General features: G+C 41.7%; 2 protein-coding genes across 2 annotated transcripts; one reads left to right on the top strand and one right to left on the bottom strand.

Moving 5' to 3' along the window:
* Window positions 1-410: 410 nt before the first annotated feature.
* Window positions 411-5,630, bottom strand: LOC144636151 (uncharacterized). Its single transcript, XM_078495291.1, has 2 exons — window positions 5,465-5,630; window positions 411-3,874 (listed from the first exon to the last, which is right to left on the bottom strand). The coding sequence occupies exon 2, from the start codon at window positions 3,810-3,812 to the stop codon at window positions 2,358-2,360; it is 1,455 nt and encodes a 484-aa protein (XP_078351417.1). The 5' UTR covers window positions 3,813-3,874; window positions 5,465-5,630; the 3' UTR covers window positions 411-2,357.
* Window positions 5,631-13,360: 7,730 nt separating this feature from the next.
* On the top strand, window positions 13,361-14,632 carry LOC144636939 (uncharacterized). Its single transcript, XM_078496136.1, has one exon. The coding sequence runs from the start codon at window positions 13,361-13,363 to the stop codon at window positions 14,630-14,632; it is 1,272 nt and encodes a 423-aa protein (XP_078352262.1).
* The last annotated feature ends 379 nt before the right edge of the window (window positions 14,633-15,011 follow it).

The raw sequence follows: 15,011 nt of genomic DNA, 5'->3' as shown, positions 1-15,011 counted from the left end.
CTGGCCAATCGCAAAGGCAACAGACAATGCACAGAACCAATCAAAACTCAAACAAAAGCACTAAGCCAGCACGAAGCGCGGGAAACCGTGCGTGAGTGAGTCGCGATTGGTGTTTGTTTTCTTTCTGATTGGTTGAGAAAGTGGCGCGAGATTTTTTAGACCAATCTGAAAGTTAAGTTTTAATGCAAAACCAAATCAAATGCAAATTACTCTTGACACTCAATTGGAAACCGCTCTTAAAAACAAGGTTTTACAGCTAGGAAAAAAAACGAAGGTTTTCAATCTTGTTGTAAAGAGTCACTTTTTTATTTGTTTCTTGTTCTACATTTCTTTCTTTTTTTTTTTTTTTTTTTTTTTTCGCCCTTTTTATTTAAGACCCTATTAAATAAACTTATCTCTCTCTCGACACATTTACAGCTATTGGCTGAACAAGTGAGAAAATGTCCGGGTGCGAGGATCATTTAGATTGCAAAGGAAAAGAAATGTGTATGTCAAAGCTCATGCATTTTTACTTTATTTTAGGGTTTAGGGGTGTGTCCAGTTGAGATTTAATGATAACCGGAAAGACTTGTACGGGTTAGTCTAAATCTGAAGTAAAATATTCATTATTGTAACCCATCGAAAATTTTATAGGACAAAATGCATCACGTGGTACAAAATCAGGCAACGGGTATCAGACAATACACCCCGTCCGATTTGATATTCGTGGCCCGATTTTATAGAGAAGTACAAAGAAACGAACATAGTCATATTTTCAGGTCTAACTTTTTAATGAAATCACAGTGTTGAATAGGAACTTGAAAAAGAATCAACTTGCATTTATTAAAATCTCAGTTCCGCCGTGATCATCACTGTAGATTTTTTCCTATTTACGGGATAAAGTGCGTTGTAGAAGTTAATCGGAGGTTTATAAAGTAAATAAACCCCTTTCTGCTTGCTGGTCTACTGGAGGATAATGCCCTTAGCTGAAAAATTGTCCTAAAAATTTCACAGTTTCCCTCCAAGCTTCGCTTGTCGTCGCCAACTGTTTATTTTTCGGACAATCTTTCAGCCTCGGGTATTATCCTCCAATATACCAGCCGCCTTAAGGAGCTTATTTACTAAATACAACCAGAAAAGTTCTGTAACATAAAGTGCATTTGAAAACATTCTGTAACCGAGCGGCACCAAAGCCGTACTTCACTGAATAACTCGATACAAATACAGACGTAGCAGTCCGGTAAAAGCTTTGAAGAACTAAGAAAAATATATAACTAGATAGACTTCAGCAGCCATTTTGGGTATGAAATGCGAGGGAGGTGATTAGCAGTGATTATGCACGATTATTGAATCCTGTTACTATGACCCACTGCTGAGTCAGTGTCAACATCACATAAAAACGATTTGTACTGTTTTAAAAAAACGAATTAAAAAAATAACCAGATTAATTAAATTGTCATCCAGCACTTATGATAGCTTTCGTCGTTTTCTCTTTCCTAAAGAGGTTAAGGTTTTGTGACACATCCGGCTGCAACGCGGGCTACATTGATCTGACGTCATTGATTATGACGTGTAACTTAACAATGATCTGACGTCATTGATTCATTGACGTCATGTTTTTCCCAAGCCTATTAGAGCCACAGGTCAATTATGACTTTCAATTCAACTCACTGGGTGTTTTTTCAATAGTTACAAAAAATGCTAGAAACTTTGTTGAAAATAGAATTAATCGTTTCGTTCTTACTGGAAATTACTGATAAAGACAACCTTTGAAGGTGGTCTACTTTGATCGGTCGGACCGATGTCCTTAAATTTTCTGTGGTAATTAAAAAATCATTTCGATGCGCCATTTTCTTTAGCATAGTTTTTAGATGATGTAATCCTTTCTTGGTTTGAATTCAGATGCTTGGCCCGACTGGCCGACCTGATCAAATGGTAAGCACCATATAAGGAGCTATGTCAAGGGAATTTCGCAGATTTTTGGTCTAAACTGTTCTGAAATTAGCGTTAGGCAACTTAAGAAATAAAAAACATATTTGAACGTCTAAAGGAAAATATAACCTAAGGCGGATAGAAATCAATGATCTACGGCTATAAAATTTATAGCCGTAGTTTGATATTTAATATCGATTTTTTGATGACGCGCGGAAACAACTTGAAAACGTTAGCCTAACTTTTTCAAGTTGCAATCCGTTTCCATCCGAGCCATCTACAGCCAAAGATGCTCGTTAACAGTTTCAGTGCTCTTATATAGCAATTTATAATAAACATAGACTATTATCTTTAGGTTTCCTACGACACAAATATAAATTTTGGCTGTTCAAAAATCTGGGTAAATCCGTGACATAGTCCCTCTAACGCTGCCAATAACCAGGCTTTTACCAAGTGTCATAGTTACACAGGGCGTTAGCTATAACATTACTTATAGCATTCTCTACGACTCCTCCACAGTCCCCCCTCTCCATCCTCTTGGCGTAATGCGTTTGATCATGCGTGGCGCCTATGCGACTGTTTGAAATCTGAAACGCGTCAATGATCTGGACGCCACTGTCCCTCAAAGCTTGGTCTGTCAGACCATTAAGCTGTGTCACGCGAGCTGGTGACGGATTTTCGAGCCATTCGATCATGGCGCGGTCTTCCCTCCAGGGTAGGCTAACCGTGTTCACCCAGAGAAATCTCTTATTGTCTCCATCAGAGCGATTCATTGCTTGAATTGCCTGCGCAAAGGCGCGGAGTTTGTCAGCCATGAATGTTTCCTTAGTGCTTTCTCGTAAAACCCAGTGACCGAAGTTCATTAGAAAGAGTTTGCCACTAAAAACAGATGACGGTAGTCCCTTAGAGAACATAGACCGCCTCGTTCTAGGGTGAACGTACACTTCGTGAGGCATTGAGATGTTTGAAAAGGTGAGTGGCCAGCGCGTTCCACGCGCGTCGAACACCCACTCGATTCGTGGAATCTTGTCAAACACCATCTTGACATGTGTCTTAATACAGCCATGACATGAGCCGTGTAACCGCGTCACCCAGTGATACGTTCTATAGCGCATGTGCGAATCACCCGTGAACACGACCTCGGACCAACCTTGCTTAGCGAAGCATTTCTTGATCTCGTCACTACTGTAATGATGCAACTGGCAGAAATACGGCAACCAATGAAAACCGTGGATTTGATCAAAGTCATACACAGGATCAAGCTGCCACTGACCGCATCTCTCAATACCTGGAATACTACCGCACTCAACCCACCGCCCTGGGGAAGTCCCGCTCTCTTCTTGAGTGCAGTAGCGGGTATACCCCTGGGGTTCAGGACCCGGGGTAACAAGCAGGTCAAATGGGCTGTTCTGCACATGCTGCAGAACGGCCTTTGTGTGATATCGATACTCAAGGCTGTCGTTGTTTACGTAGGTCAAAATAACCAGAATTATATACTCATCGGCAAATGTCAACCGCAGTGTCGCATTATAAATATCATTACCAATATGAGTCACGCTGCCTGTAACCATTTCATGTGAGCCAAACGCCTGTAATCGAAAGTTTGAGCCCCCGGCTCTAGTGCCGTGAATAGCATTCCGCGCATCAAAAGTACACTTTTCTTTCGGTGTTGGGCTGATGGTGAATGAAATCAGCTGCCATGCTTGCCCTGCCTGTGGAGGGTGTACTGTGTAAAGGCAGCCCAAGTCAAGAGCCGGCTGTACTGGTTTCTTAACAGGTTCATTTCGCTTCCAAAGTTCTTTGAGTACGACAATGAGTGTAATGGCTAGAAAAAGCAGGAAGAGAACACGAGCTGGTCTCAGGCAGCCTTTGATGTACTCCCCTGCGGTACCCTTCCTCATTACAAGCCCCTCTCTCTGTGGTCCTCATTACAAGCCCCTCACTCTATGGGGCCTGATGCAATCTGTAAGATAAAAGTAAAATAGGCAGATTTAGGACTCATTGTTGTGTGCAGAATCAGTTAAATGTATGAAATGATCGGCATGCGCTGAAGAAATACATGAGTCTTCGAAGTGCAGTAAAATGCGAAGAAATTTGTTCAAGAGACTGAACAACGTTTTTCAGACTTTATCAATTTGACAACCCGACCCCTATATACCTATAAAATGACGCTTTGATGCACGTTACTCGTCGGTGTTAAGCGCGAGATTCACCTATCTAAGTACAATTTTTAACGTGGTTGCCGTGTCGTATGCACCGACAGAAGGCGATTGTGAACGAGCCGCTGAGGACTGTTGCTACCGCAGCCTTAACCAGGATAAGAAGGCCCCTCTATTGTGGAAAATATATAAATAAAAGCGCCGCACAGGCTAAAACTTTGGTTTAAAACTTAAACCCGACATTTCAGTTACACAATATTAGTCTTTTCAGAGGTGAAGTGATAAAAATATTTATATGGCCACGAGAGAGAAAGTGCAAGTTTAAGAACTCGTTATTTTTTATACTTCATTGGTTTTTGTCCTAGTGACCTCAGCTTTGTGCCTTCTGGCTCGATTTTTGCCTTTTTTGTCTGGCCTCCGTTCCTATCAGAGGTTTGAACAAGGACCTAGTTTGCCCGGTAGTGATCAATCCTATCAATCGTAGCATACAAAATCTCTGAAGTTTTCCCTCAACTCTATTTGATAAATGGATTTCTGCGATACAGTTGAAATACAATGTATTACATTAGCAAACACCTTTCATAGAGGGTCACTGAGTCGGTCGTTGTCTGTTAACACAAACAAAACGGTTGAAACCTCCCCTTATGGGACACATCCCATAAGGGAAAACATGGACATCGAGCCTGAGGTATCCTTACATAACCTTTATTTGAACATTAATACGGTGTACTTAGTAACAAGAGTTTTGACGCTGTAAGGGTTATATTGTGTTGGTTATTTAATAAGTATGTTCATTGATCCAGATCGTCACCCTCCAGAAGGCACAAATCAACAATTAAAACCAGTCTAGTTGTTTAGCCGACGAATAAGGTTGATCGCGAATCTTATCATCAACTGCTCAGATCAAATCATCATTAAATTAACTATATATTATAATTATGCGATTTCCTGGTGTATCTACTCGATATCCACCTGATTCGACCAGTAAAATGTTTGCGGAAATCTTTAGTTTAAACACATGCATTGTACGTCTTAACAGTTTCTGCGGTTCATACATTTTAGTCATTGCGGGGCCGACTGTGTCGATCTCCGTTGACAGTTTTGTGATATATTTCTGACAGTGAATTATTAAGGTTACTCTTTGCAATGGAGCCTACTTGGATACTTGTTATTAATAAAAGTACATTCACGCTTATTAAGCTTAGCACAATGCTGCCCTGCAAAATAAATAGATTTATCGCTAAGAACTGTTATAGTCTAAACCATCACAAACAAACCCTTTTTAGAAGGCTGCTCGATCGCTTGCTTTTGTTGAGATCACTGCTAACGAGTCTTGAAGATTATATTTAAGTAGTATAACTTAAACCATACAATTTAAATCAAAATTTACTTACCAGTAAGCAGATTGATACCTCTTTTCTTCGGGAAACACCTTTCGCTATTTACACAAAAGAGAAATCCACATTTACGCCGACTATATTAGCTTTTAGCTAATCAGCTTTTTTCTTTGGTAAACTACTCGAAGTTAAAGTTGTGTTTTGATGTGATATCGTTTCGTTACACGAGGTTTCCATTGTGCGCCCGCAGTGCTTTTTCATTATTTATAATAACATGGATCTATTCACTGCACATCAGCGTATGACGTTTAACCGGTACCTGCGATAAGGTTTAGTCCCAGTTCCCCCAGCCTTATGTTCACAGCTGGTGGCGGCGCCACAGGTAATCCAAGGAAACAGTACCTTATTCTTACTAATTTTCGCGCGTACTTAATTTCGCGAAAATTCGAGAGCCGAATTTCGCGAGTATTAATTTTCGCGATTGCAAGAAAAATTAGAGGAAAAGTGTATAAAATTTCGCGATTTTGTCAGTGTTTTATGGATCAGTTGCCAAAGACTAAGGAACCACTGGAAATACACAAAGGTCTGGCTAAATGTTACTACAAGGAGCCTGCAAACGGAAACTTAAGTGACTGTACTAAAGAGGTTTTGAACTAATTTACAAGCTCGAAACAGTAATCAGAGGAAGGGTGCTAGTCAAAAACAAGACAGAAAGATATTTTTATAGGTAGATAGTTGCAGTTCCAAACACTTAAAATTTTTACTGTTTTGATATAAAATATGGTATTAATTTTCGCGTGTTTAAATTTCGCGCAATGTTTTTTCGCGCGTACTAAATTTCGCGATTATTTTGAAATCGCGAAAAACGCGAAAATTAGTACTCGCAAAAATTAGTAAGAATAAGGTAACTTGATTAAGGCGGGGGCACATGTGAATTTGAGTTAAAATTTAGGAAGTTTAAAGAAAAGAAAGGAGAAAGAAATTGTTTTTGAAACACCACCAAACAGTTGACCCCCACGCAAGAGCACTCCAGATTGTCAGGGGACTGTTTTGGTGGCCATCTACTAATTTTAAACTTCAAATCATAATTTTAAAATCACATTAAATCTTCAATATTTCTTATTTCTTCAATTTTAATTAACTACTCAGGGGACTGCTTTAGTGTCCATCTACTAATTTTAAACTTCAAATCATAATTTTAAAATCACATTAAATCTTCAATATTTCTTATTTCTTCAAATTTTACTACAACCCCCCAAAAAAAAAAAAAACCAAAAACCCACAAAACTCAATCAGGGGACTGCTTTGGTGTCCATCTACTAATTTTAAACTTCAAATCATAATTTTAAAATCACATTAAATCTACAATATTTCTTATTTCTTCAAATTTTACTACTCCTTTGAGAAGAACTATCTCCTCCCAAAATCCTTAAAATTCACCAAAAAAATTCTCAAAACACCGCAAAACATAGATTTGTGAAATGAGCATAGAGATTTTGGATTGCTTGAAACGCTAACGAGAGATTCGCATTGAACCTACAGTAAAGGGTGTAAAAACGGCTTTCACGTGAACCCCCGCCTTAAAAATATAAAATCAACAGAGGTGATAAACATTATGAAAAATCGCATTTTACTAAACTTGACGCTTCGTGTGCTAAGCAACATACTGAGTATGACCGTTACAAATTTTATACAACTATTTATATATCAGGTTCGGAGATCAATTTTCCCAGTCTAGGTCCCAGACCCCTTTTACAACAATATATAAATAGTTGTCACAAATTGGTAACGGTCATACTTTTGAAAATGTATGTTTCTTAGCATACGAAACGTCAAGTTTAGTAAAATGCGATTTTCCATAATGTTTTTCACCGCTGTTTGATTTATAATTTTAACTCAAGGAAGCTTCTGAGCTGAAAATTCACTAAACGTTGTTAAGTATTATTTCTTGATGGTTTTTGCTGTTTATTCACTGTCTTTGTACTTTAGAAGGGTTTGGGGCGAGCTCGGCAGTTGTTTGCAATAATGATATAATCGAACATTCGCTCCAAATCGCTCCAAACCCTTCTAAAGTACGAAAGCAATGAACAAGCAGCAAATACAATCAAGAAATAAAACTTTAATTTCTATTTATTTCTCAAAACCCTTCTACGGCACTGCAATTACCCATCAAATCACAAGAGACCACACAAGCGATAAATTAAAAGGCAAGTGAACTTTATTGTCTTGGCTTACAGAAGATCGCAGTTTGGGATCAAAAGATGCAAAATTCAGTATTGATTTTATTTTACATTGTGTCTAGATACCCGGCAGCCGGGAAGTGTTTTCAAAATACTACATACCCGGCAGTCTGAAATTATTCTTTGGAAGCGACGAAGTTCTTCTTCTTCAAATTCCCAGTTTTTTAAGACAATGAATGATTAACTACAACGAAATGACAAAAACATTGATGTTCTTTCGCTCCGTGTAGCTTGAAATCGCTCTTTCTAACTCTGCGAATATGTTACTTGCGAAGGGTTTCTTACCTTATTGATAAAACGTTTAACTTACCTTACAAATAACTAAGAAAACCGAGAGCTTCGTCGCTTCCAACGCTAAGCCGTTTAGCCCACAGAAGAACTTCGTCGCTTCCAACGGCCAACGCTGAGGGTAGTATCAAAAACGAAGACCCCGAAAACGAAGACCTAAGTCCTAAGACCCATACGAAAACTAAGACCCGTACGAAAACTAAGACCCGTACGAAAACTAAGACCCGTACGAAAACTAAGACCCATACGAAAACTAAGACCCATACGAAAACTAAGACCCGTACGAAAACTAAGACCCGTACGAAAACTAAGACCCGTACGAAAACTAAGACCCGTACGAAAACTAAGACCCATACGAAAACTAAGACCGTACGAAAACTAAGACCCGTACGAAAACTAAGACCCATACGAAACGAAGACCCGGCCAAAACCAGCGTTACCAAGAGTTGCGTGACATTAATAATAATAACAGAATAATATTGAAGCAGACTGAGCGTACTGAGAACGTACTACTGAAATCGAAAATCAATGAGCGCTTTCCATTTACATGGAATTTTCGGTGAGAATTTTTCGACAAATGGAACGCTACAGTTATTTCAACACGTAAACGGAATGAAAAGATGCTGTTCCTTTTGAAAATTCCATTCTGATAGCACTGCGGGAGCCTAGGTCACACATGACTTGCCAAGGTTTTTAATCTTTTGGTCGGGGAAATGAGACAAGTACAAATATCAGAGACAAGTACAAATTTTCCCGCGTGAACTTAAAAAAAGTGATTGACATCTCCTGTTTGGTTTAAGCGGACCTCTCAGAAAATAGTACAGTTGTAGCTGCAAAGATGATTGGAGGCTTTCGATCCGTTTTTTTTTTTTTTGGTTTATTAGTTGGTTTTTGCAATCGCTAAGCCCATTTCGCATGGAATCGGTTTTACGGATACGGAATATTTGGGTAAAAAATTATAGGGATACAGGATTTTTTTTTTCATTATGAAAATCGATAGGGGATATTTGTGAAAAAGGGATATTTAAACAAGAGATTTGAGGATATCGCACATACACGTTGGAACAACCACCGGAATTAACTGGATAAGGGATATTTATTCCAAAAATTAATGGGATATAGGATACTCAGTCCCCCCTAATGTCATGGCCTCTAAAGGCATCATTGGAGAGCATCCCAGCACAATCCCCCCCCCCCCCCTCTCCGCACCCTTCTACGCGGATGTAAAGCGAGAAATAATAATCAGGTAGCGAAGTTTATTGAAGCAAGTATTGTGCGCGTTAAGATTTCGATACGGTGCATTACTGTTGGAGACTTTGGCTGTCTCTTCTGTGACGCAGCAACCGTTTTCGATCAGGTTTTAGTTTTCGATCAAGTCTAGATTTTTGATCAGTAGTACGTTCTCAGTACGCTCAGTCTGCTTCAATATTATTCTGTCATTATTACTAGTTGTACCTATCGGTAAGTGCCAACGAGCGAAATACTCATGTTTGTTCATAAGAACAGATATTGAATGGTTTTTGATAGAACTATATTTGAAATGACCAAAATATGGTAAATTGTATTTTAGGTAATATGCGAAAAAAGTGCTATTTCTCTGGTGTTCATAAATGACACAGGCTTGATAGCCTGCGTAGCAGGCGCCGTAGTTTCCAGCGCGCGTATTCTCGCGATCGCGCACTCTTTTAAACACACTAAAAAACATACACAGATGTCTGCTACGCAGGCTACGGGTTTGACAGATTGATAACTCTTGACAAATCTTTAAATTCTTTTCAACGTGTAGGCAATAATTAACTATTAAATGAGGTTTAATCACTACAACACGCGATGGTTAAAATGTTTCCGTCCACAATAGGGATAGTTGCATTTCAAGAACTTCTTATAAATCAAATCCCAAAATCAAAACTGCTAAGATGCTTTTTTAAAAATAATTTTCAGTAATCAGAGACAGTAATGCACGGGTTAGATTTCAGTCTCGCATGCGAAGTGTCATGTTCAGTTACGCAAAACTTGAAAAATTTAAACAGAAAACAAAACTTGAACGGTCAAGGATTATTTGGAGACAAAATTTTTATTCAAGTTAATATTACATTTGCCGTTAGAAGCAAAAAACTTTTGACTATTCTCACTGAATAATTAATTAACGCATCATGAAACAACTATTTAAATACTCCGCGGTCCCTAGGGATGCATTGCTGCATTGCGGGCTCCCCGTATAAGTAGAATAGACCGCGTGGCTTTGATTTCACTGTGTCACAGCGACCGCCGAGCTAGACGACGGATCAAGGTTCGCTTGTCTTTTTAGTTTGTCAACCAACACCAGCTCGTCTTTCGTTCCTTTCAATGGCGGAACCGGCGGGAGAACTACCTCCTTTGGCGGCAGAACCACCCGCAATTCCTGAACCGGCAGCAGAACCTGTGGCAGAGCCTGTACTTGAACCGGTTGCTCAACCGGCGGCGCCTAATCAGGTAACATTCAGTTTTTAGTGCGTTTCTTTCGTCTATGGCTTCGGCTACTCGTTTGTAGGACGCGTTTTCATATCGTTTCTACAGCATTTTTTGGGTTGTTTGTTTTCCTAGTTTCGCTAACACTTTGCTTAGCATGTTTTCATGTTGCACGTGTCCCTGGGGCTTTTGTCGGCGTTTTTTAGTATTTTGCTTACTCGGTTCGTTCCAGCTTGTTTCCCAGGCGTTTTGGTTCGTCTCTTTCTTGTTATCTACTCTATAGTTGCCGGTTCTGCTCCGGGACCTCTTGTTTCGTTTTATAGGGATTTTTTATAGCGTCCTTGGTCTTGTTTTTGTCTTTAACAAATATTTTTGTATAAACGGTCCGGGACCGTTCGGCTCCGGGAGCCGGTGTTGTTTTTTAACGATATATTTTTTGTGTTCGGCTCCGGGAGCCGGCGTTTGTTTTGAACGAAGTAGTCACTTGTAAACGGTCCGGGACCGTTGTTTGGCTCCGGGAGCCGGTGATGTTTTGTACGAAATATTTATTGTGTAATCGGTCCGGGACCGTTCGGCTCCGGGAGCCGGTGTTGTTTTGAACGGGATGTTTATTGTGTAAACGGTCCGGGACCGTTCGGCTCCGGGAGCCGGTGTTGCTTTAACGAGATAGTTATTTGTGTAAACGGTCCGGGACCGTTCGGCTCCGGGAGCCGGTGTTTTGTTTTGAACGAAATAGTCACTTGTAAACGGTCCGGGACCGTTGTTTGGCTCCGGGAGCCGGTGATGTTTTGAACGAAATATTTATTGTGTAAACGGTCCGGGACCGTTCGGCTCCGGGAGCCGCTGTTGTTTTAACGAGATATTTTATTTTGTGTAAACGGTCTGGGACCGTTCGGCTCCGGGAGCCGGTGTTTGTTTTGAACGAAATAGTCACTTGTAAACGGTCCGGGACCGTTGTTTGGCTCCGGGAGCCGGTGATGTTTTGAACGAAATATTTATTGTGTAAACGGTCCGGGACCGTTCGGCTCCGGGAGCCGGTGTTTGTTTTGAACGAAATATTTATTGTGTAAACGGTCTGGGACCGTTCGGCTCCGGGAGCCGGTGTTTGTTTTGAACGAAATAGTCACTTGTAAACGGTCCGGGACCGTTGTTTGGCTCCGGGAGCCGGTGATGTTTTTGAACGAAATATTTATTGTGTAAACGGTCCGGGACCGTTCGGCTCCGGGAGCCGCTGTTTGTTTTGAACGAGATATTTTATTTTGTGTAAACGGTCTGGGACCGTTCGGCTCCGGGAGCCGGGGTTTTGTTTTGAACGAAATAGTCACTCAACGAGTTATTTATTGTGTAAACGGTCCGGGACCGTTAGGCTCCGGAAGCCGGTGTCGATTTTGAACAAGATATTTATTGTGTAAACGGTCCGGGACCGTTTGTTTGGCTCTGGCAGCCGGGGTTGTTTATTGGGAGTCAGTTTTGTTTTTAAGCAAAATAATTATTGTGTATACGGTTCGGGTCCGTTTCGGCTCTGGGAGCCCGGCGGTTTTTGGTTTCAGGGTACGTACGGGATATTGGGCATACAATCCGGAAACTTTCTGGCTCCGGGAGCCGGATTTCCTGCTTTGGAGCGAAGTTTCTTTGGGATACGGTCTGGTACTTATTCGGTAGATAGTCTTGTCTGGTACGAACATATTTTATCGTGTTTTCTTTTGCGATCGATCAGTACTGGGGCTAAAGAGGAGATAAGAGTTTCAATGTAATGCTTCCTTTTTTCCGTCAACCCCTAGGCGGACGATCGTATTAAGTTGCTTGAGGACAAGTTGAAGGCTCTGGAGGACAGGCAAGGCGTTGACGTAGTTACCACCGCTCTTGCGTCAGTCCGTAGCGCTCTTTTGAAACCAGAATCAATTTACGATCCTTGGGAGGCTTCATCTCTCGTTGAGGCCCTAGTACGAGCGGCCAGGTCGTCCGCCCACGAGAAGGCAGACCACTACGCAGCCATATTGGATGAATTGAAGGGGAGATCCAGTGTCCTCTCACCCTCCGCTCATAGAAAGCTACTTTTGGGGCTTTTAGGCGACCCGGTTAGGGCCAAGGTAGCGAAAGAGTCTTCAGCGCTTTTAAAGTCAATCCAACGAGAAGAGCCTGGGTTCCAGAGTCGTAACAGCACCCGCCACTTCAGGCGCCAACGCCCTTACATCTATAGTCCAGGGAACTGCTATAGATGTGGCCAACCCGGGCATTTTGCCAGGGACTGTGGCCGCGGACGAGGACGCGGAAACTCAAGGCGTTAGCGACTATTGTCAGGGCGTGGAGTACGATTTTTGTACCTTTCCTGTGCTTCTGATTTCTATGTCATATTTATCTATGGTTTAGCTCGTTTTTTCCTTGCGTAAGGAGTCAAAAACGTTTGCCTTTATCGATCACTTGTATTTTCTTTTTGGTTAATAAAGAATGTTCTCTAGTTTATTTGCGTTTTAATCCTTTTGGTTTTTTACCTCATTTCTTCGTTGACCCTGGGGGGCCTTCTCAGTGCCTTTATTCTGGTCTATGATCAGAGCTGGGGTCAACGAAGGATAAGGGGTTTCCCCTGTTTTTTGTTTTCGAGTTTCTTATTTTTGGTTTTCGTTCGACGTGTTTTTTCCAGGACTTCGCGGTTGCCCTGCAGGAAGTCCTTTCCCGCCCGAAGCCTGGCATCGTATGGTGTATATAAACGGGGAACCCTTATCCTTCGTTGGCCCCACTGTATCAGCAGAGCTTGTCAGCAAAGACCCATCCCTTGCAAACTTGGCGCACTTACGTTTCAGACATCCAGATTACTTTCAGGCAGGAAGTTTGCATGATCATGTTGATTTCTGGGAACACCTCATCTCTTCAACTGGTTACGTTTGTCCTCAAGTTAATTTGTTGCAGATAATCCGAGAGGGAGTGAGGGTTCATGATTTCTTCCGTCATTTCAAGGGGAATTTTAAAGGTAGACATTATGACTCTGCTGTCCCGCCAATTTCCAGTTTTCCGAACTCTTCTTGTTGCCATCAGCATACCGATTTCATTGATACAACAGTTTTTGGCTTGGGTGTCTCAGGGTGTCATCAAAGTCTACGGCAAGGTTGGCGTATGCTCTCCCCCGCATTTAGTCCTTCCTTTGACAGTCGAACCATCAAAACCACGTCTTAGCCACGACGAACGTTTTCTAAATTTATGGGTTCGGGATCTTCCATTCAAATTAGATCACCTCCCGGATCTGCCTCGTTATGTCTTCCCAGGGCATTTCCAGACAACTTTTGATGATAAGAATGGATACCAGCACCTTAAGATTCACCCGGACTCCCAGGAATTTTTCAGTTTTTCCTGGAGAGGCTATTATTTTTCTTTCTGTACCTTGCCGTTCGGATGGAAAGCAAGTGCCTTTTTATACCATAACACAGGCCTTGTCGTCACTAGTGCCGCTCGATCTTTGGGCGTTCCCCTATCGCAGTACATTGATGACAGACATGTCGGCCAGTTGTTCCTTTCCGGTCTTGTGGATTGCCAGCCTAGTCGCCAACTCGCCCAAGCAGCAGCCTTTATCCTGTTGTTCCTTCTCATTTCAGCAGGATATTTTGTTAACCTTGCTAAGAGTTCCCCAGAACCGTCCACTTTTGTTAGATTCCTGGGTTTTATCTCCGATTCTATAGTGCAAGCCTTTTTTATCCCGCCGGATAAAAAGGAGAAATTTAGAGCGCTGCGCGAAGAACTCTTGGGATCCTCTTGTGCGCCCGTAAAGAGCTTGCAACGCTTCGCAGGGAAAGCACTATCCTTTAGTCTTGCAATTCCGGCTTGCAGGCTGTATGTACGAGAAGTGTTCAAAGCAATTGCCGTCGTTGCCAAGAATTCTAAGATTTCTGTCCCGATTCAGGGACCTTTGCGACAGGAACTCCAAGAATGGACTTTTCTGGATAACTGGTCGGGACACTTGCCTTGGCGATCGGAGCATCATCTCTCTGTCACAATGTTCAGCGACGCCTCTCAGAGGGCCTGGGGGGCAGTGTTAGTAAAAGATGGTCTGAGTCAGCAAATACGAGATTACTGGACCGACCTTGAAGACGATATCAATGTCCTTGAAGCTAGGGCTTTATGCAACGCTTTAAGCTCCCTTTTCCCTTCTATCAAAAACACAAGGATCGACGTATGGACGGATAACATGACGCTCCGAGCGGCTTGGGAAAATGGCGGTTGTAGAAGTTCCCTGCTCAACCAGGAGATAAAAAGATAGAAGAAATGTCTCGAGCTGGAAATTTTGCTCTACACTTGAAGTATATCCCATCGAGTAAAACATTGCTGACGCGCCCTCCCGTTCTCTGTCTGATATTGATTGTTCTCTGTCTGAGAAGGCGTGGGCCCGTGTTCAAGCGATGTTTGGGCCACACACGTTTGATTTGATGTCTTTAGACAGTAATTGTCGCAGAGAGAGGGATGGAAGCTTGTTGCCTCATTACTCGCCTTGGCCAACCCCGTTTTCTTCAGGAGTTAACGTTTTCTCTCAACCGGTACCAGTGGAACATAGTGTATATGTTTTTCCTCCTTTCGTCCTCGTGGGACCGTTGTTGCGATACCTTTTTGATCAACATCAGCGTTTCGCTTTTACCATTATT

This window comes from Oculina patagonica, chromosome 13 (assembly GCF_052425735.1).
Source record: "Oculina patagonica isolate OP01 chromosome 13, crgOcupat, whole genome shotgun sequence".
Taxonomy (NCBI): Eukaryota; Metazoa; Cnidaria; class Anthozoa; order Scleractinia; family Oculinidae; genus Oculina; species Oculina patagonica.
The sequence above is the reverse complement of the archived record's forward strand: the minus strand, read 5'-3'. Positions and strand labels throughout refer to the sequence as shown.